This window comes from Haliaeetus leucocephalus, unplaced genomic scaffold (assembly GCF_000737465.1).
Source record: "Haliaeetus leucocephalus isolate CR32 unplaced genomic scaffold, Haliaeetus_leucocephalus-4.0 Scaffold92, whole genome shotgun sequence".
Lineage (NCBI taxonomy): Eukaryota > Metazoa > Chordata > Aves > Accipitriformes > Accipitridae > Haliaeetus > Haliaeetus leucocephalus.
The window spans coordinates 1622943-1644190 of NW_010972528.1; the positions used below are offsets into that span (position 1 = coordinate 1622943).

The 21248-nt window shown below is 56.0% G+C and overlaps 2 protein-coding genes across 2 annotated transcripts; both read right to left on the reverse strand.

Moving 5' to 3' along the window:
• Window positions 1–225: 225 nt before the first annotated feature.
• On the reverse strand, window positions 226–13429 carry GOT2 (glutamic-oxaloacetic transaminase 2, mitochondrial). The gene is made up of 10 exons (XM_010583995.1): window positions 13331–13429; window positions 8051–8207; window positions 6406–6534; window positions 5981–6040; window positions 5698–5859; window positions 5379–5483; window positions 4299–4449; window positions 3868–4033; window positions 2762–2912; window positions 226–2267 (listed from the first exon to the last, which is right to left on the reverse strand). Exons 1-10 carry the CDS (start codon window positions 13390–13392, stop codon window positions 2145–2147), a joined length of 1266 nt encoding a protein of 421 aa, XP_010582297.1. The 5' UTR covers window positions 13393–13429; the 3' UTR covers window positions 226–2144.
• A 1558-nt stretch (window positions 13430–14987) lies between these two features.
• Window positions 14988–21235, reverse strand: CALB2 (calbindin 2). Its single transcript, XM_010584006.1, has 11 exons — window positions 21145–21235; window positions 17871–17944; window positions 17586–17678; window positions 17436–17516; window positions 16515–16571; window positions 16331–16408; window positions 16118–16173; window positions 15870–15909; window positions 15713–15766; window positions 15401–15472; window positions 14988–15104 (listed from the first exon to the last, which is right to left on the reverse strand). Exons 1-11 carry the CDS (start codon window positions 21233–21235, stop codon window positions 14988–14990), a joined length of 813 nt encoding a protein of 270 aa, XP_010582308.1.
• Between the last annotated feature and the right edge of the window lie 13 nt (window positions 21236–21248).

Sequence of the window (21248 nt, forward strand, 5' to 3'; positions counted from 1 at the left end):
ACCGCCCTGCCCGCTGCACGCCGGGGGTTGTAGTCCGCCCCCCGGCCCGCCCCGCCGCCCCCGGGCGTCGGCATCTCGGTCAGGAAGCGACGCTTAACCCGGGAACCAGCGGCGACGGGGTCCTGGCTTCGGGAAGCCCATCCCCATCGCTCTGCAGCTGAACCTGGAGGGACCCGCAGGCAAGGTCAGGGACAGAATGCAGGGCTCTGCTCCAGGCTCTATATTTATTGTCACAGAGAATGGGTCGCAGAAAGGCCTAACGCAGGGGAAAAGGGCTCTCCGCAACCAGAAGGCAGCTCCAGAGCCAGGCAGAACCGGGAAACCACAGCAGGACAACCCACAGCGCCATGGGGCAGCACCCACGGTGGCAGCAGCAGCACGGAAAGCGGTTTATTGCACAAATCACGGCAAGCGGCGGCTGTGGGCAGCAGGCCACATAAACAATCATCCCCATTAAAACTGCAAACCGTCTTGTCAGGGAGCAGCAGGAGGCTCCAGCCCTCTTCGGCCTCAGCAAGCAGCTCCCCCTCTGCCTGTACAGCACACAGTGACAGTGTGCACTAGGTGGGCCCATCCCAGCTCTGCAGGAGAACACAGCTGCTCTGATACAGCATGAGAAAGAAGGACAGCTCTGCTCAATGCCCTGGTAGAGCTGCAAAGGGGAAACGTAGCAGTGGATGGAGAAAGCTCACGCAGACTCAGAGGTAACCCCTCCACCTCCACCTAGAGAGGCAGCCGTGCCTGCTGCAGGGAGGAACTCTGTCGTGCTCCAGTGGCTGGGCACAGGGTAGATGACCTTTGGAAACTCCATGCTCTCACCAACACCTACATTCAACCCTGCAGGCTTCAATTTCAGCTCCATGACATCAATTCCCACCTGGGGCAGCCTCAGCCTACACCCCTCTGGTGCTCTTGGGGCACACAGGTGGGATCTGCCCTCTCTCTATGTGGGATTCTCGGGAGATTAGGATTTCATGGGCCATACCAGATCCCCTGTGCTGGCATGTCCCCAAGAGGGAATGTTTGGCACACAGAAGGGACAGGATCCAGCTGTACGATGACAGGAGGAAGTTGCCAGCTCAACACAGCCTTGCCCCAGTTTATTTGGATTAAAAATAAGAGTCCAGTGAGTCACAGAGCTCCAGGGACACTCAGTTTAGAAAGACAGAATGGGTTTTGAGTCGTCAGCTCTCAGACTTCCCTCAGGATCTTTCCCTCCTGTTTTCTGGTGTCACCAGAAATTTGGCTGAACAGAGCAGATGAGAGGGATACCCCTCACTCCCACATGAGGGTGGGCACAGCAGGGCCCACCTCTCAGCTTTGGGTCACACACACAGACTCTGCTTCACAGGGAGGGCTGCTGGGGTTGGTACAGGAACAGGGAGAGGCAGAGACCAACAGACAGCAGTTTACAGAGGAGGTTCTTATTCGGGGAGTGAGAAATTGTTTCACCTCAGGGTATGGGAGTGAAATCAGGAGAACCAGGCAGGTTTAGAGGAGGGATACTGGTCTGCCCCACACACTGATGCCACGGTGAATTACACCTGAAAGGAGATTCCCAGATGGAAAGAGTGAAGCCAGCAATGGAGCAGATTTTAGCAGTGAGAAGTCCCCTGAGCTGGTTGTCGGAGGACAGCTTTGGCACTGCCCAGTCCCAGGCCAGAAGGGTGGAGGAGGATGGAGCCTGCTGGCAGCAGGGGCCAGCTGAGGAGGTGGCAGGGGCACAGCTGAGCAGCCCTCCCACTCAGCCCACCCAGTTCCCTGCCCACTGCTGCTTGGGGCAGCAGCCGACAGCTGCACAAAGCCTTCTCATGAAGAAATGAACATGGGGAAAGCCTTTGGTGCCTACGCTGGTAAGATGGCAGTGCTAAGCATTTGCTTCCTCCAGGGTAGATAGGTGCTGGGGCTGATGGACAAAGGATGGACAGCAGGGGAGAATGGCTGTGACGCACAGGAGCCAACAATGATGTCCCTGCTCCACAACACAGGGCAGTTTTGACTAGGCTTCTACAACTCATCTACAAGATACATTCAGCAGCGGCGTCAAGTGCTGTGGTTGGAAGTATTCTGCTTGTTTCCTTTCCCTCCCCATCTTCGACTGGTGGGGCAGGGAGTGCCACCAGCTCCAGGGCACACCTTTGTCTTTACTTTGTGACGTGATGGATGGCATGAGCCAGGTAACCTACATTGCCCGACGTAACTCCCGCCACAGAGATTCGTCCGTCCTTTGTCATATAGATGGAGAACTCCTTGATCAGCCGCTCCACCTGGGGTGAAAGAGCAGAGTTCAAACCACAGGCCAACCTCTACTCTGTTAGCAGAGTAGAAGTTTACCCAGCTTGCCAGACCTGAAAGCAAACTGGGAGCCAGCAGACATGGCATCCCACTACCTGCAGAGCCAGCAGTGCACCCTGTAAACCAAGAGAGATGCTGCTCGGCTCTCGGGCAACACACAAACACCACAGATGTTCAGCCGGGAGTCACCTCACTTGAGCTACTGACCTTTAAGGTCACCTCAGAGTGGCACCAAGTGACTGTTTCCTTTAACAGATAAGCAAGCTATGTTTGCTTTCAACCTCCACAAGCACAGCAGGGAACAGAGCAAGACCTGGGCCCCCAGAATGCTCCAGTGCTGCAGGCTTGGAGGATGTTCCTCCTGGAGGAAGAACTGCTTACGAGGGCTCATTATGGCACCTGCAGTCAAGATCTTACTGACAAATACTGCAAATGACACCTTGAGACCACAGGAACTGTGGTTTACCTGCTCAGGCTTCAGCCCTGTGAAGCAGAACATGCCGATCTGGTCAGTGATGTGCTGCCAGTTGTGGGAAGATCCCTCTTTCTTGAGGTTGGACACCAGCTGAGTCCGCATGCTGATGATCCGGTCGGCCATGCCCTTCACCTCCACAAGCCTGAGAAGCCAACCCAGGAACCACTCAGAGCAGGGCTGGGACACAACAATGCTGCTCCCCCCTGCCAACTACTGGGAATCAACTCGCTCCACCTGGAGGGGCCTTGTACAGGGATGCAGACAAGCAAAGACCAGGGAGCGTGAACCTGTAGCTCCAGCTGGGGAACTGCTTCTGTCTCCTGGTACCTGAAGGTGACTGCTCTTTATTTATTCCATAGCTGTTGGACACTACTACCAGAGGACAGGCATCTCTTACTTCTGAAACCCACAGGTGAGTAGGAGGCCTCATGGTAGTGGTGCCCAAACCCAGGTAAAATATCTGCAGATAAACAAAGAGCACGGGGTACCTCCCAGGGCAGGTAGATATCCCCTGCTCCAAGGCAGCACAGCTAGGAGACATCTCTGCTGGGCCCTGGATCAGGCACAAGCATCAGCCTGCCAAAGGAACACAGCTCCCGGCAAAGCCACAACACACAGCCAGCCTTTGTTCTGTCAGGCCAGCTGCTGGCAGGGACTCGACACCGAGGGGCTGGCAGAGCAGCACAGGGTGACACCAGGACGGAGGCTTAGGGCTTGAGGGTTACATTCCTGGGTCTTATTCCCAGGGAGCTTCCGCTTCCCCCATGTGAGACATACTACGTGGCTACAACGCCTCAGTCAGTCTTCTCCACTCCTCAGATAGGCACCTCCTGCAGCCTTCAATCCTAGAGGAGCTTTATCCCCTCCTTTACAGTGTTTTCTGCCTTGGTAACACAAGGAAACCTGTTTATGTCAGGCTGGACCAATACCAGCTGATGCCAGGACACAAGCAGGGATTTCTCCAGAAGAAAGGGGTTCTGACTGTATCCCTGAAGCTATGAGCTGCCCATAACAGCAGCAGACAGTAAGTGCGGCACAGGGCCGCCACATAGAGACCTCACATCTCACTGTCGTGAGCATTAGGGGCTCCCTCTTACCACTCCTTCCGTAGGTCAGGGGTGTTCAGGATGATAGAGGCAATGCGGGCTCCGTTCAGGGGTGGGTTGGAGTACATGGGGCGGATGAGGATCTTCAGCTGTGACTCAACCCTCTTGGCTTCCTCTGCGTCACTGCAGATCACTGTGAAGGCGCCCGCACGCTCTCCTGAAAGATGGGCAATCAGGTCCCAGCCTTTGCCCTTGGATACCCAGGGCTGGGACAGGACTTATCCAAATGCCACATAGCTTTAGCAGAGCCCTGTTCTCTAGAAGGGTCTCCATCAGCCCCCAGCAGGTTCTCTCCTGCGCCCCAACCAGTACTGCAGGATGAATGCAGGCAGCAGAAAGACACTGGCTGCTAAACCCCAGAGGCAGCAGGGTCTCTCCAGCAGCCTGGATGAAACCATTTCCACACCATCTGCCCTACTCACCGTACAGCCCCATGTTCTTGGCATAGGACTGTGACAAGATGACGTTAATGCCCTGCTCAATGAAATACCGCACAGCCCAGGCATCCCGGTTGATGTCTCCACTGGCAAAGCCCTGGTAGGCCATGTCAAAGTACACGAGGAGGTTTCGTTTCTGCCAGCAAAGAGGGGAGAGAGTGTCACAGGAGCTGAACACCCCTCCAGGGAGCAGGGCAGCAGGCTGAAAAGAGCCATGCAGGCAGTGGCCTGCTCAACTGCAACTGTGCTCCTCCAGAAGTAGAGCTGTTCCCCTCTTTTGCCACAAGGAAGGCAGCCCCAAAACCATAGCTACCCACCACACATCAAAACAGCAGGGCAAGACCCTCCCAGGGCATTTAGGGGATGTGCAGTCTGGCCCAGGAGGCAGAATTGGGTTCAACAGTAATAAATTATTCCATTTCAGTATCTCCTGTATTATCAGTTTCCAGGAAAACCACCTGGGAACCCTTTGGGCAGGTGCCAGCCCTTCCAATGCTTCCAGGCAGATAACCCAGCCACATTGTCCCTTGGTTAGGAGACCCACAGCCATCTGTAGGCCCCAGAGGCCACTTTGGTATCTACCAGTTCTCAGGACACTACTATGGCCAGGCATCCCCAAACCAAATTTCACTGGCTACAGCTTGGGGGAGCAGCAGGAACTAAGAGAAGAAGGATGAAGGAAGAAACTGCCCCTATCTGTTTCCACCTGAAACTTGCGAGGAGACACCAGGCACGTGAAAGATCTTCCAGCTTTTTTAACTACACCAGTACTGGGAGCCCAGCTCCAGCTATCACAGCTCACTCTTTCAACCCTGCTGCTATCCCTTCATGTCTCCCAACCCCAGCTTCCTGGGAAGGTGCCAGCAGAAAGTCTGAGAGTCAGCTAGAAGCTTTATGAGTGCATTTGTCTGGCTCCTGTCTTCAGTACAGGAACATGACACCCATCCTGTCTTCAGGGAAGTGAGTAACCTTTAGTGCAGTGAAGACCAGATGCCACCCACGAAAGCACAGAGATGTGGTTTTCCCAGAAACAGCACAGCACCCCTGGGACACTCTACTGCTCACCTTCACCATAGCTGCCAACTCCTTCCATTGCTCCTGCCGGGGATCCACCCCGGTGGGGTTGTGAGCACAAGCATGCAAGAGGATGATGCTCTTCTCTGGAATTTTCTAAGGAAGATGTTACAGAGAATGAATTATTAGTGACATCCGAGCACTTTCCTCAGCAGCTGAGATGGGACTCTTGCCGCAGACAGCTTAGATGAGCTCTGCAAGGCTTCTAGCCTTGATTTGGTGCCTTCAGGCATCATATTTAGGCTAAAGCAAGAAGGTGACCTATCTCCCCACATCAGCTCCCTGCTTCCAGGCATGAAAGGCAACTCACAGAAATGTCATCCAGGGCTCCAGAGAAGTCAAGGCTACATGTCTTGGGGTCGTAGTAGCGGTAGGCCTGAAGTTGCAGGCCAGCATCACGGAAAATGGGTGTGTGATTTCCCCAGGATGGTTTGGGTAGATACACGTCACGGCTAGACTTGAAGAACCGTTGCTGATCAAGAGAGAGACAGAGCATTCAAACAGGTTTAACAGATTCAAGCAGTTAGAAAACCCCAAAGATTCAGCTCCAGTCAAAATATGTCCTTTCCTTCCCCCACCGGCCATGGACTTACCAAAAAGTTGGCTCCAATTCGCAGAGATCCAGTCCCAGAAATACCCTGCACAGTGACATACTGCAAGGGAAGAAACAAATACACGAGTCTGAGCAGCCATGGTATGATACAGGGAAAGCCCTGTCACTACATCAGCATTAGCAGAAGCACACCCAAACAGGGACATGGGGCTGGAGGGGACCACATGGGTCAGCAACTCCAGTTGTAGGGCAGGGAGTTAGGACCCCTGGCAAGGTTATTTCCCCTCCTCAGGAAGGGCTGTTTCACCCCAGCCTTCAGAGGAAGCAGTTAGCCTTGGGACTGGCCAGCTTGCAGCTCAGAGGCATGAGCACCCCTGCCAGTCCTTCCATTTTTGCTGGGCACCCATGTACCAACGGTGCGTCAGACAGCACTGTCCACGCCCTGCTTCCCAGCCTGCTCCTTACCCGGCCACTCTTGAAAGCCTCACTGTTTTCACCCAGAGCCAGTTCTGCAGATGCCCGGGTGAAATCCGCTAGCCCCCCAATGGGCAAATACTCCTTGTCCATCTTCTTGGATGCTATCATGGCCTCTGCCTGGGAAGGAGGACACACATTCAGCAAGGAAGGCATCATCACGGAGATGACGGCGGACAGCTCAAGGTTGCTTCTCTTCACATTTGCTCACTCAAAAGGGGGAAAGGTTGGTTTACAGGAGTTTCCCTTCAGAGATCAGGGCTCATTCCAAGCAAGGGGCAGCAGTAAACATTTCAGACAAAACCCTGCTTTTACCACGGGGCACAGGGTCCAGTGACCACCAGAGCCTTCAGTGGGTGCTACCATTGGTACAGCAGAGCCAGGAAACCTGGCGCCAGAGAAGACCACCGCTTCCAGCCCGTTACAAGTCAACATTGCTGCACAAGGACACACGTTTCTTTGCCCAAGCAGGAATTGTCCTGCAGGAAGGCGAGACTTGACTGTTGCTGAAAGGCAGAGATTGTCTCTACATAGGGAGACATCCCAAAAACAGACAGGGTAGCAAGCGCTTTGTAGGGCCTCATCATGCTGGGAATGTTATTGAACTACATAGATGGAGCAGGTTAAAAAAAAGAAATAATCCAGAAATCCCAGCCAGTTCTGAAAGCGGCCTGTCTGAAAGCTAGTCACCCAATCCTTAAACATGGCTCCCCCCAGCTTTGCTAACCTCTACTTCTTTCAAGCAGATTCTGCATCAGAAACCAGTCCGAGTCCTTACCTAACACAGGATCAGAGAGTGGCAGCAAGGACAGCAAAGAGCCACGCTTAGGAAAAATGCAGTGACGGAGATATATGGGATGCTCTGGGAACCCTATTTGTGCTCCCAGGACAGCAGGACAGACCCTGGCAGCATTCGCATACCACCAGGAAACTGTTCCTGTGACACCACCCAGGCTCCCAGTTGTGACCCAGCTGCCACACATGCTGACACAGGGAAAGCGAGGGCAAGGGATGGCTTTAAACCCCACACTGATGAGAAATGTGGACAATACATCCTCCCTGAGCCAAGGAGACCAGCCAGTCAATATGTGTGTCAGCTGCCAGCTATTTAAAAGCCTATTTCTACACTTACAGCCCTGAAAGGCTCCGTAATCCCCTCAAGGGCAGTGTCCACATCCAGTTCCCCAGGCTGGAGTTTTAGACTGGCTTATAGGGAAACTGGTAGCAACAGCTCAGCAGAATTTCTAAGACTAATCCATTAAGGTGACAATGTCAGCTCTTTCCTCCCATGTGGGCTGGCCCAGGGAACACCAGCCTATTCAAGAAACACTTTGAAGTTCAGAGGACAGCTAGGTTGGAGGGCTCATGGAAGTCAGCAACTAATTAGATTCACCTGGATGGGAACAGGACACGTATTCCCTGCTTTATCCCCTACTACTTAATGGCTCTGTTGTGTCTTAGAAGCATTAGTACTGCTAACGGAGACATCCAAGAACACTGTCCTGCTCTGTTAGAGACAAAGCTTATTCTAAGGACCAACAGGCAAACCTTGCTTAGAGGCCTTCCCCCTCCCTGACCCTCCCACGGTGCCCAACACCTGGATCTGGCCCTGCCCAGCAGACAGCACCAGGCTTACCTTACGAACACAGTTCAGGACGTACGGCTTCCCGTTGTCGTCCCGGTATGCCCCAACACCCAGGTTCATCTTCTTGGAATTGGTGTCACGCTTGAAAGCTTCTGTCACACCCAGGATGGGGTCGGGGGGACCCATCTCCACGTGGGACCACCATGAGCTGAAGGGAAAACAAAGAAGCTAAGAATCAGGCTTGAGAACTGGGCAGGAACGTGCACCAACATGGCTAGAGAAAACCTCAAGGGAAATCTTGTCTTTAAACCATTGGAAAAGGTACAAGCAGTGGTAAGAGAATTATCCAGGGGGAAAAAAACCAACTCCTTTATGCCCCATGATCTGGCACTGCATTTTATGTTGCAGAATGGGCAAAGAGCTTCTGTGGCTGAAGATACCTGACCACCTCCAAGTTATTAATGCATAGAAATGCTTTCCTTATGTGCTGACACAAGAAAGTCCTGAGGAAACAAGACTTAAACTCTTATACTCTGGCCAAGTGCTGTCTCTTCACAGCCTACAGGTGGGATCACATAGATTAGTCCCCTCCAGGGAATCTGGGCCAGACCCAGGCAATTGCACGAAGCACGAATACGGAGCCTCTTCTGAACTCCTGGAAGGGCTCTTGTGCATGAAAATGAATCTGCTTTTCCCTCAACATTGGCTGATTGGCTGACCTAATAAGATATTTCCCTTCCCTGCCCTACAAGCTCTGCCTCGCTTGAAGAGGGATGTCATAGCCAAATGCTGTTTTCCTGGAAATCGCAGAGGACACTTTCTTCCCAGTGTGACAAGCTCCAATATGAAGGCCCCTTCCCTTCAAGCATGAAACCTCCCTGCATCAGGAGGAGCTTTGTGCCCCACTCTCCAGCAGCCGCTCTACAAACCACCTGCCTCTGCCCTGTTGGCAGGACATCCTGAAGATGGAAAGGCTCTCTTAATGTCAAGGGCAGACCATACCACGCTATAAAAAGAAACGTGCTATTCTCTCTTTGGCCTGAGCCTCTCTGCCCAGCCCTACGTCCAGACTTCGCAGGCTTGTAGGTAGTACAAGTGAAGTGGTGTGATGGTTTTTAACCTGCCTGGCAGAGGGCTATGGCTGTAACAGTCCCCTCTTGAAGACAGGATTACTAAAGAAGGCGACTCCACTCAGCTCTGAGCATCCTGACTCATAGCATCACACTGGCACTTACCCAGACCCCTGAGCTTGGCAGGGGACAAAGCATGAAGCATAAGGTAGATTGGGTCTATCTCCTCTGGGGTAGGATTCAGTCTTGATTGCTAAAAGAGAAGCTCTCACAGCTAATGCTGCCACATATCAGCTTTACAAAGCTTTGCAGCCCGGGGAAGGCTGCCTCACATCAAGATAACTAGCTTTCCCAACACAAGAATGCTGTCCCGGGGCTGGATCCTGCCCCAGGCAATGCCAGCAGCCTGGAGCCACCCCGGGGCCAGCCAGACCTCCTGCTGAGTGCTTGGTGTGGTGACAGATACAGCACATCTGAAGACAGCAGGGCCTGGCAGGTTAAGGAAGCTCTAACACTGATGTAATCAGCAGAACTCACAAAATCACCTTCTCCCTCCACTCTGTCCCCGTTTTGGGTCAACTTAGACCCAGTTTAGTCACTACATAAACACACTTTGCACTAGCATGTGTGTGTAGATTGCATCTCATCAGAGCCCCAAACATCATTGGTCCTCTTCAGACTTATCTGCTCTTCCCATCAGTACAGGATTTCCAAATAAAAAGCCTCCATTTCCCCTCTTGACAGGCTCTGTGGAAAAAAGGGCAGCAAACACATGAGGCAGAGCCAGCTCAGGCAGTTTAAAAATGGAAGATGTGCTTAGCATTTTCTAGACCACTAATAAGTCTTAATTACCTCTCTGGTTAAGTACAGGATCAACTTAGAAAGGAAGATGAGTGAGTCATGCCAGCAGCATGCACCCTCCAGAGAGGGACACGGGCTGCAACAGCAGGGAGGGAGCAGCCTGGGGAGCCAACCTGAGCATGACACACTGACAGGGCTGTCGGGGCAAAAAACTCCTGCAGATTCAGGCAGCTTGCAACGCTGCTTCGGAAAACCTCTCGTGACGCCTTCCTGGTAATGGAGGAGCAGGGGAAGAGAGAAACGCACTCTGCACAGGAACGTGGCCCTCTGCAGTTTACCTGGTCTAGGATAATTTTGGTATCAAGGGCTGCAGGAGCCCAGCCATCTATTTTAAAGAGCTGCTGTTTCTGAGACAGTGGCGGCACCTTCATTCTGCTGGGCTTTTCACCAAGCGGCTTACAGTGTTTTGGGTATTTAGGTCCCGATCCTGCGAACACTTAAGCAGGTCACTGGGGTCTAATATATACTACTGCTGCAATTAATGCTGATCCTGCAGGCTAAGCTGCAGCACTCCAGAGAGTTAAGTACTTTCATTCTGAGCCGGTCTTTCTATCAGCTTAAGGCAGCGAAGGGTAGGTTTAGGACTGATTTTCCCACTCTCAGCCTACAGGTTTTCAGGTGAAGGCCAAAGAAAGACTCCTCTGCTGTTTCCAGGGAGGTGAGCTTGCAGGGAGACAGGAGAAAAAAGTCCAGGCTGAGTGGCCCGAACACATCAGGATACCCAAGAGATTACAGAGGCAAAGCTTTCTCAACAGGGGTTTGGGAAAAGAGATCTATTATGGATCTGAGGCCACAAGTCCTAACACACAGCTGCTCCTACATTACTGTAATGTTGTTGCCTTTGCACTGCGTTATATTTTTATTTTGAGCAATTAAAAGAGCATTGGTCTTGAATAAAGGTCAAAGTTATAAACTGCACATCTTCTCTGCCAGGCTGGAGGCATTTCAGTGTGGAAAACTAAATGAAGGTAAGTCTAAGCTGGGGTTGAACTACCTGAGGGATATCCGATGTAAGCCAAAGAAAGCACATTTTCCAGCTACAGGACTTGAACATTGGCAGCCCGAGTTAGAGTTTAGATGCTGAGCAGACCCGGTATTCAAGCAGTCTCCATACGCTTCAGCCAGGCTGGTCTTCCAAGCCAGTTTCATGCAAGCGCAACGTGACAGATGGGACAGAGAGGGTAGGAAAACGCACCAGGAACTGCATAAACAGCAACACCCTTTAAAAATGTATGTGGAGCTCATGGCCTGAGTTGCAGAGACCTAAGAGTGTGCTCATGGACTCAAGCCAAGCCCAAAAAGCAAGTTTTCCTGTAGTTAAGCAAGTATTCACAAGTCCAGTGAACATTTCCATTGTGAAAAGGCCAATCCCCGTTCCCTGAGGTACAGCCACATAGGATACTGGATTTCAAAACCTCTGCCAAAGCCCCTACAGCAGTTCTGCAAGCCGGAGCAGAGCAGAGGGGCCAAAGGCAATGCTGTCTGGATACTACAGCTAAAGCAAATATTTACACAAGAACAATGCCAACAGGCTGCTGGCTACTATGGTCCTTTCAAGCCTAAAAATTCATTGCCCCAGCCAGCTGTAGTAAGCGTCCCACCAGGAAAAGCATTTAAAATAGCCGTCTCATGATACATCAGAGCAGCAGACTGAGTTATCACCTTAATTAGCATTTGTGTGTCAAGGGAGCCATTTTAACCATTTCGTATCTCTTAATCTTTGTCCTGATTTCAGAAAGACCATTCCCAGCACAGAGCAATGGTAACAGCTCCAAGCACCAGAGCACCACGTGAAGTTGCTGAAAATAAGGAATCAGAAACTGCTAATCACTGCTTAGTATCCCCTGTCGCGGGATAAGGAGCCACTCTTCCCGCACGCTGCATGGGAACAACTAAGGACTGTGCACAAAGGCTCTTTACTTACAAAAGGGATGGTCTGTGTCTCTTTTAAGTGACCTTAATTCAATTTGGTAATTTGTAGTTTGCTATATAACAAGCTTGAAAAAAGCAAAGCTATTGCCAGTGGGCTTGCATACTTTTCACAGGCCTGCTACAGTCCAAGGGCAGAAAACACAAGTTCTAGATAGCTGCTCTTCCGTACCTGCTGAGAAAAGCCAGACAGCTGCCTCTGAAGAAGCAGGGGCTGGGAGCATTTGTCTCACAAGACAGCAAGGGGCCACGCTAGACAGAACAGGGTTAATCAATATCTAATAGCCTTCTTTATCTGCTGGAATGGGGAAATAAAAACCCACTGCTTTCCTACACTGACAAGGGCTGGGAACTCTTCCTTAAAGCTTCTTGAGCCAGTGTAGGCCAGGAGTCAAAGGGCTCTGGAGAGCAGGAAGGCCTTGCCCACATCCCTCTGCACGCTCTGCTTCTTGGCCACTTGGTCATGGTTGTGTGCCCAGCCAGTGCCCTGCGGCTCTCAGGTCAGCTGTACTTTGTGGAGCTGTTCTGGGCTCTTCACAGGGCTCCAGCTGCACCCTGGAGCTTTCTACCCATCCCTCTGCAGGCTTCAGAGACAGTGGAATCCAGAGCTGCCAGTGCAGAAGTGGTTCTCACTGGTCCTCCCTCGCTCCCATCCCACTCATGCCAGGCTTTGCACACCTAAAGGCATAGCTCTAGCACAGGCAAAACTGCACACCGGCAGCACGGCCCCAGCCCCATTTCATGGTGGATGGCGGGTCCCTGTAGACCCACTACACAGTGCGCAATTCCCAGGCCCATTTCACGGTGCATGGGATCCCCTTGGTCTCACTACAAGCTGCATGGTGGGGAGCAGCGCCCCAGCCCCATTTCACAGTGCATGGTGTCCCTCCGGCCCCGTTACACAGTGCACACCAAAAGAAGCACCCCAGCCCCACTTCTCGGCGCACAGGGTCCTCCCGGCCCCGCTGCACAGTGCACACCACCAGCAGCACCCCGGCCCCGCTGCACAGGGTGCCCCCGGCCCCATCTCTCGGTGCAGGGGGTCCCCCCGGCCCCGTTGCACGGTGCAAGCCGGTACCCCGGCGCGGTGCACGTGCGCGCGCCACCCCGCCGCACGCCCACGCGCCCTCCACGGCCGTTCCTCAAGGGCAGGCTGGGGGCGCCGGGCCCGGCGGCAGCCAATCAGAACGCGAAGAGGTGCCGCGCGCCCCCCGACTCCTGCATTCCCCGGCCAATCCGCGCGCCGTCGCCCCGGCAACCCCCTTCCCCGCCGCGACGTCACCGGCGGCGCCTACAGGCTCCACGGAGGGACACGCTTTCCCATCCCCCCCACCGCGAAGCGCCCGCTCCCCGCAGCCCACCCCCCGACCCGCCTCGCCCTACAGGGATCGCCCAGCACCGGGCCCGGCGGCGGCGCGGCCCTCGGCGGCGGGAAAGTCCCTCCGCCGGCACCAGCTAAACCGCCCCTCACCTAGCGCGGGCGGCGGCGAAGCGCGGGACGGTGAGGAGCCGGTGGCTGTGCAGGAGAGCCATGGCGGCGGCGGAGGCAAGGGGGCTGGCGAGCGCACACTTCACACCGCGGCCGAGCGCCTCGCGCCCCGCCCCGCGCATGCGTCCCCCCGCTCCGGCATCCCGCCCCCTAGCAGCCGGGAGGGCTACCTGCGGCCGCGCCGCCCGCCCGGTTCTGCGCCGTCCTGGCCGCAGTGGGGGGCTCGCCTGGGACGCGGTGGGCCGCACTGGGCTGTACTGGGACATAGAGGACTGTACTGCACCATGGTAGGCTGTACAGCGCTGTGCTTGGCTGTATTGGACTGTGCAGCACCGTACGGGGCCATACGGGTCTGTACAGGGCGGTTATGGGGCCACACTGGGCTATACAGGAATGTAATGCACCATACTGGGCTGTACAGGGCCATACTGGGCTGTACTTGGCCATATGGAGCTGTACAGGGCTGCGCAGGACTGTGTTGGGCCATACTGGGCTCTATGGGGCTGTACTTGGCCGTATAGGACTGCACCATGCCATACAGGGCTGTACAGGGCTGTACTGGGACATAAAGGACTGTACTGCACCATGCTGAGCTGTACAGCACTGTACTGGGCTGTGCTTAGCTGTACAGGGCTGTACAGCAGCATATGGGGCCATACAGGGCTTTATACAGCAGTATTGGGCTGCACTGGGCTGTACTGAGCCATACAGGACTGTATTGCACCATACTGGGCTGCACTGGACTGTACAGGGCTGTATTGGGCCACACTGGGCTGTGTGCAGCTGTACTGGGCCATACAGGACTGCACTGCAACATACTGGGCTGTACAGGGCTGCACCGGGCCATACATGATTGTACTGTACCATAGAGGGCTGTACCGAGCCATACTGGGCTGTACAGGGTTATACTGGGCCATAATGAACTATAGGGGGCCATACAGGACTGAATTGCACCATACTGGGCTGTATAGGGTTGTACTGGGCCATACGGGGTTGTACTGGGCTGTACATGGCCATATAGGACTGCACTGCACCATAGTGGGCTGTACAGAGCTGTACTTGGCCCTACAGAATGATATTGTACCATACTGGGCTATATAGGGCTGAACTGGGCTGTACAGGGGCTGCCCCCCACCCCCAGCATCGCACTGACGTCACCACCATGGCCCCCACCCAGCCACCCACACTTGCACCCTGTACCCACTGCCACTGTTGACACCCATGGTGGAGGGGGGGGCTCAGCCTTGAAGCCAGCAAGGCTCTGGTCTAGCAGTACTTGAATTTATTTGTAAACTCTTCTTTGGTAAATGATAAAAACACAAGAAAAGACCAAATGAAAACGACCCCCCCCCCAACAAAAAATAATAATAATAATGAAACCAACCAGGCAGAATGGGGTAAAAAAAATAAAGTAAAATAAGGGTTTTCCCCCAAGGTGGGATTTTAACAATCTACAGCAAACCCAAGAGCTGCTGGGCGAGCGCTGGCAGGGGGTGGGGTGGGGGGCAGTGGGCACTGAGCCCCCACTCGGGGCTCAGCACCCACCCCCTCCCCAGCCCCCCCCACCAGCGCTGCAGTGGTGGGTGCTCCCCCACTGTGCTTGTTTTTCGGTGAGGAAGAGCTTGAGGTGGGGGGGGTCCTACATGGGGGGCTCATTGCAGAGCACGATCTCCAGTTCCTTGCGGTAGAGTTTGCCCCCATCAGAGAGGTTCATGATGCTCTTCCTGTAGTTGGTGAGCTGCTGGATGTTCATCTCCTGGAAGGAACAGGGAGGAATGGGTGGTAATGGTGGGGCTGAGCACCCTGGTTCTCCCTGGGGTAGGCACCCCCAGGCTGGGACACCCGTGTCCCCCCTGCCACCGCCAGCTCTGGCACAGCCTCCCATGGGGACACAGGGTTGGCATCTAGACCAGCGTCTCTCCTGGTGCCTGGGGAACATGGATGGAGGGGGTGGAAGATGCTGCTGGGAGAGGGGAGGAGGCATGGAGGGGTGTGGTGGTCTGGAGGGGGGGGCACCCCGGCTCCGTCCCCCACTTAATCCTCCCCACTTACTTTCTTATTCTTCTCGTACAGGTCTTTCAAAAGCGCGTCCAGCTCATTCTCGTCAATGAAGCCACTTCCATCCTGGATAACGAGGGAAGGACATCAGCAGGGGGTAGGACACAAGCCCCATAAGCCCCCCCGCAAGGCATGGCTGTGGGGGGCACCCTCAGACCCTTAGCCAGCACAGCCAGGTGTAAACCCAGCGCTCGCACCCTAAATCAGAGCAGGGAATTGACCCAGCCGAAAACACATGGGTTGGTTTGGGGTTTTTTTGCTGAGTTATATTTATTTGGGGCAGCTTCCTAGGAGCCGGCTCCCTACCTTGTCATAGAAGGCGAAGATGGCGTTGAACTCCTCCGAGGACAGCTTCATCCCCTGAGCAGTGGCAAGGAACATTGGAGCATGAGGAAGGGGACAGAGATGCAAGCAAGGAACAGGAATGTTTGGGGTTTTTTTTTTATTATTACTTTTATTTTACCTGGAACTTCAGAAGGAAATTTTCTTGCACGGGTAAAAGTCTGTAAAACAAGAAGGACTGGGATGAGCTGGAAGCCACCAGGAGAAGACACTTTTTTTTAAACCAAAATCACTTTTTGTTCAGAAACATGAGCAAATTAAAGAGGAAAACTGTTTTCCTCGGAAGTTGGAGCAGAGTCTTCCTAGACACAAGTGTTCCAGGGTGTCTTTCCCTCCCCACCACTTCCTTCTCGCCGCCTGTGACCTTACCGGGACATCTCCGAGAGGCCCAGCTTCCCATCACCGTTCATGTCGAACATCCGCAGCTGCCGGGACACAAGTGGCACCTTGTCACCCATCGCCACCTCCTCCCCTCTCTCCCACCCGCTGTGGGGTGGCGAGATCCCCTGAGGCTGGGGGCGGGACCTGCCCTGCCTCTGGAGAGCCGTGATCCCCCAGGACCAGCCCGGAGGTCCCACTTACGATGGTCTGCGTGTACTCTTGCAGCTTGGGCTCATCATAGGGCCGGTTTGCCTTCTTCAGCAGGTCCGACAAGAAGCCCTGGAAGGAGAGAGGGCTTTGCTGGCTGTCCCCATCCCTGGCTGTCCCAGCGGGGATGCTCCACCAGCAGGGACCCAGCTCAGCCCACCCCACGCCCACAGCCCACCTTGAGCTCGTTGGCTTCGATGTAGCCACTGCGGTCCGTGTCGTACCTGCGCCAAGCCTGTGAAGCAGCCACCGTGAATGTTAGTGTGGGCTTGTGTCCTACGTTTCCCCCACCACCGACAAGTGGGTACCCCCATAACCCCCCCACTTGGAGCATCCCCCACCACCCTAGCAGAGATGGGGTCATCTCATGTCTTCAATCTTGGCTTGTGGTGGTCTGAGCAGTGCCACATGCTCTCCCTTGGGGCTGGATGCTTTTGGTCATCCCCATAGCAAGAGTTCAAGTGCTGTTATCCTCACCCCCACGTGCAAGGCTGGGCTTTAAGGTTTGATTGCATCCCCCAATTAAACAATAGCACCCACTTAACCCCCCCACCATGCCATGGAGCGCTCCTCTTTCTGCCATCGCCTCCACCCTGGGTTCATTTTCCAAGCACAAGCTATCCCTGCCCGGCATGCTGCACACCCCTCTCTACCCCCAGCCGTGTTTCAGTCCCCATCAGCAATTTCTCTCCCACCCTGCAGATGGGTTCACCCCGTGCAAGGGCACAGCGAGGTTTTGGGGTGGCCCAGAGCAGTGTTCTGCTTCAGCACATCCCTTGGACACTAAGGACTGACCACCCCAAAGGGGGAATTTACAGAAACAGCTCCAAATCTCTGCACCTCACCTCACCTGGAGACCTGGATGAGGTGCCTGGCTGCCCTGAGAGGTGCCCGAGGGGCACCGAGGACTGGGAAAACTCACCACACTCCTGCTCTCCCCCCAAACCAGCACCTCCTCCCAATGCTGAGTTAAAGCCAAGAGTCTGGGGGAGACCCAGGGAGGTTTGGGCAATGCCAGCACTCGGTTGTTTCTCCATGGTGGAGCCAGGCACCGGGGACCAAATCCCATGGAAGCCCCAACACAGCCTGTCCTGCTCACCTCCATGAACTCCGAGCTGGAGCCCACATGCTGGCGGAAACACAGCAGGAAATTCTCTTCCGTGGGCAGGATCTGGGCCAGCTGCGGGGAACACGAGCGTCAGGGGGGAACGTGAGCATCCCGGGGATGTGCAGGGCCAGCACCACTCACCTCCGCCATCTCAATTTTGCCATCTGCATTTTTGTCGTACTTATGCATGAACTCCTTCATCTTGTCACCCAAGTCGTCGTTCTTGGAGTCCGGCTGGCAAGGAGAGGGGATGGGAGCGTTTAACTCCCCACCCCCAGGCTGGTGTCCCCCCCTTCCCTCCCAGAGGTGCCCTGGTCCTGCTTGTCACTGCCATTCCCAAAGGAGATGGGGTTGACGTGAGCCTGAACCTTTGGGCAGGAGGGAATGGGGGAAGGAAGGAACAAAACCAGGAGAGGCCCTTACCACACCCGCCCCCTTCCTCGCACTTTCCAGCTCCTGGAAGAAGTTTTCCAGCTCTTTGCCTTCGATGTAGCCATTTCCTAGGGAAGGAAAAAAATGCAGTAAGTCACCCCCCACCCCCCACAGTGTCAGAGGGCAGGAGGTGAGGGAGGGATGGTCCTGGGGGATGCAGCTCCTGTCCCCCTCCGCATGGGGACACGGCTCCGAGGTGACTGTGGCAGCAAAGAAACACCAGCTGATGCCGGGGGCTATACAAACCCGGCAATGCCCGAATTTGCAGAGAGCCGGAGCCCCCACATGTTGTAGCTCGGAGCGGGGGCATAACCCCAGGCTTGTCCCCTGCGCCTGCTTGTAGGGTGCAGGGGGCTTTGTCCCCATCCCAGTGTTTGCTGCATTTTCTGCATCTGATGCTGTAAGTGGGTGGTTTAATTAAACCTCTCTGTCCTGCCCGAGCATCCCCCAAGCAGGACTGTCTCCTCTCAACCCACTGTGGGGGCCAGTGAGGGCAAACAGGGAACAGAGACAAGGCAGCCAGCACAGCGTCATCCCCCTGGTGCAGGATCAGTCCCAGGATGGGGTCAGCCCAGCACTGGTCTCTGAGGTGGCCGGGGACTCAGAAAGGTCCCTGTTCCATGTAACCCCCCACCCCTGCCTGCCGATCTCTGTGCCAAGATGTGGTTCCTATGGAACTGGGGGTATCCACCACCTTTCCTTGCCCGCAGGATGCTCGGTGGCAGGACGGCTCAGCCAGGACCCAACCATGGATCACTCCCACAGCACTGGCCCTTGGTGGCTTTGAGGGGGTGACTGGCATGCTTCGAAGCAGCAGGGTCGTGCCACAGCTGGGAGACCTCAGTGAGGACACCAGCTCCACGGTGCTGCCAGGCAAGATGTCACCTCCCTGCCAGAAATTGTCCCTCCTACCAACAACTGGGCACAGCTGGGGGACACTGCCCTTTCCTCCAAAGTGCCTGAATGAGGGATAGCCAGGGCTATTCCTCATGGGCATCCCCCCCCAAAAAACCCATCCCCATTTCAGCCCCCAGAGGCTCGGGCCATGGTGCCCTGCTCTGCGCCGCCTTCGGCATCATCACCCGCGGGCTCCCTAGCAGCATCTTCTCCCCTGGGAATAACCCATCCACATCCCTGCTGGAAGCGCCTGGGGAAGTCCCAGGGCACCTTCCTCTTTGATGGCCTCATCCCGACAGATGAGCATCATCCCTCCCAGGAGCGGACAAGGGGCTCTGGTGATGTCAGGGTGCTGGTGTGAGCCACCGAGGGGCTTAGCTTTCTGCTGCACTTCCCAGGGGTTTTGCTTTTGTGGGTGTGGGAGAGCCCCCAGTTCCTTTGAATTCAGTTGGAAAAAAAAAAATCAGCAGGAGTTTTGAGCAGGGAAAAAGAATAACTCCAAGAAAAGTCATGGCCAGTAGCTTGGTTTCTCCCAAGCATCAGCTTGGACAGGTCTGATCTGTGTCCGCAGAGCAGCAGGGTGCGGAGCAGCTCTCCCCTCCAGAGAGCCATGGCCAGTCCATGCGGCTGCACTTCGGAGCCTCCCTGCACCACAGAGCCACGGGACAGCCGTGGCTGGCAAAGTGAGGACATAAAAGACACCCAAAGAGACATCTCTGGGGCATCAGGAGCCTTAAGGGGAAGCAGGTGAAAACACCATTGGAGAGGTTTAAGCACAGGGAAGAGCTTGGGTGAGACAGCCCCGTGCGCAGGGGGATGAACCCCAGGTCCCTCCATCACCCCGTGCCCGTCGGCAGAGGGAAGCAGCCACAGCTGTTGGATCTCCCACCTGGTGTGGCCAAGCATCGTCCTTGTCAAGGCCTCCATCTCCCCCGCCACCCGAGTCCCTCCTCTCCTGAGCACCTGCCGTGGCGCAGCCCGACAGCGTTGCCCTGGCCAGGAGCCGCGGGCCAAGCTGGATCCGTGCCTGCCTCTGTGTTTTGGAGATGACGGAGCACATCCAAGGGCGCAGTGGGATGTGCTGCAGGAAGGCAGCTGGACACCCCACACCAGGAGCGGCCCACTCCCACGGGGCTGTGACCGTCCCACCCTCCCCAACCCCTCGGCTGCTCCAGTGCCAGCTCCAGCAGTGACAGAGACAGCTGTGCTCGCGTGCCCCGGCGCTGTGGGGCCGCAGGAGGGACCCCGACGGCGCAGCCAGGAGGGCACCCAGAGCAGGCTGAGCTTCAGCACGCCCAGAACACTGCATGACGCAGTTCCCAGCGGGGGTCGGTCCCCAAACCTCCCCCCGGGGACTGGAGACCCAGGGAAGGGCAAGTGCTTTCTCCCGGGCTCCTCTTCCCAGAGGGCTGAGCCTCCTTCACTGCACCACAGCCCTGAGATAAACTATTTTCCGACCAAAACGATGCAGCTTTTTGCATTCCCTGTCCCTCTCCCCCCTTTCTGGGGCTGACAGTGATGGGGACTAGGGGTGGCATGCTCAGCTGTGACTCCGTGGGGAGGTGACATCCCTGTTGGGGGCATGGCCACTGCCACAGCATCCCCGGGGAGAGGTTTTGCTGGGCTGGGGAGCAGGTGGAGAGGGACCGCGCGCTCCAGCCATGGAGGGGCCATTCCTCACCCTGCTCCAGGCAAGGGACACCCCCTCTGTCACCCCCCCACCTCCAGGGCAAGGGGGTGGCCCTGGGGCCAGGCTGGTGGCCGTGTTGTCCCCCAAAGAGCCAGGCAACCCAGGTGCCAAGGTTGGGGCACCACGGCGGCAGAAGGGATGGAGGGGACTGATGGTGGGCACCAGGCAAGGGTTTCCTGGGAGGGGACATGGTGGGAAGGGCAGGACCCCCCCCCCGGCCAGCACCCAGGGATGACAGCAGCCCTGAGCAAACCCCAGCTCTTGGGGGACCCGGCACTCGGGGGACGCACGAAGGAGACCCGGGGCTCAACGTCCCACGGGCTGGGAGCTCCCGGCGGGGGCCGGTGCTGGGGCTCCCCAGCCTTTCCCGACGGGGAGGTCCGGGGCGGGGGGGTGATGGTGTCCCCGATCCCGGAGCTCCCCCGCGACGGGGCTGCGCCCCGGGGGTTCTCCATCGTCCTGGGGGCTCTCCATTGCCCCGGGAGCTCTCCGTTTTCCCCGGGCAGCGGCGGCGGAGGCTCTACTTCCTCTGGGCTTCCCCCCGACGAGATGTCCAGGGACTCTCCATCATGTCCCCCCCCGCCCCGCCCCAGCCCCGCACTCCCGGGGATGTTCAGCCCGCTGCCCTCCCCGCCGGTTTTGGGGGGGTGACGGCGGGTCCCCCCGCGTCCCGGGACTGACCGTCCGCGTCGAAATGTCGCCAGACGTCGAGGAACTGAGAGGCGGTGAGCTCGGCCAGGTGGAGGTGCGGGGCCTGCTGCGGGCCGGCCATCTCCCGCTCCCGC

Coding starts and splice junctions, on each gene's coding strand:
- GOT2 (XM_010583995.1), bottom strand. CDS start 13,392: ATGGCTCTCCTGCACAGCCACCGGCTCCTCACCGTCCCGCGCTTCGCC. Junction 8,208..13,330: donor TTCGCCGCCGCCCGCGCTAG/GTGAGGGGCGGT, acceptor TTTTCCCTTCAG/CTCATGGTGGTCCCACGTGG. Junction 2,268..2,761: donor CAGGGCTGAAGCCTGAGCAG/GTAAACCACAGT, acceptor CTTTCACCCCAG/GTGGAGCGGCTGATCAAGGA.
- CALB2 (XM_010584006.1), bottom strand. CDS start 21,235: ATGGCCGGCCCGCAGCAGGCCCCGCACCTCCACCTGGCCGAGCTCACC. Junction 17,517..17,585: donor GCAAAATTGAGATGGCGGAG/GTGAGTGGTGCT, acceptor TGTTCCCCGCAG/CTGGCCCAGATCCTGCCCAC. Junction 16,572..17,435: donor CCAGCTCGGAGTTCATGGAG/GTGAGCAGGACA, acceptor GCTGCTTCACAG/GCTTGGCGCAGGTACGACAC.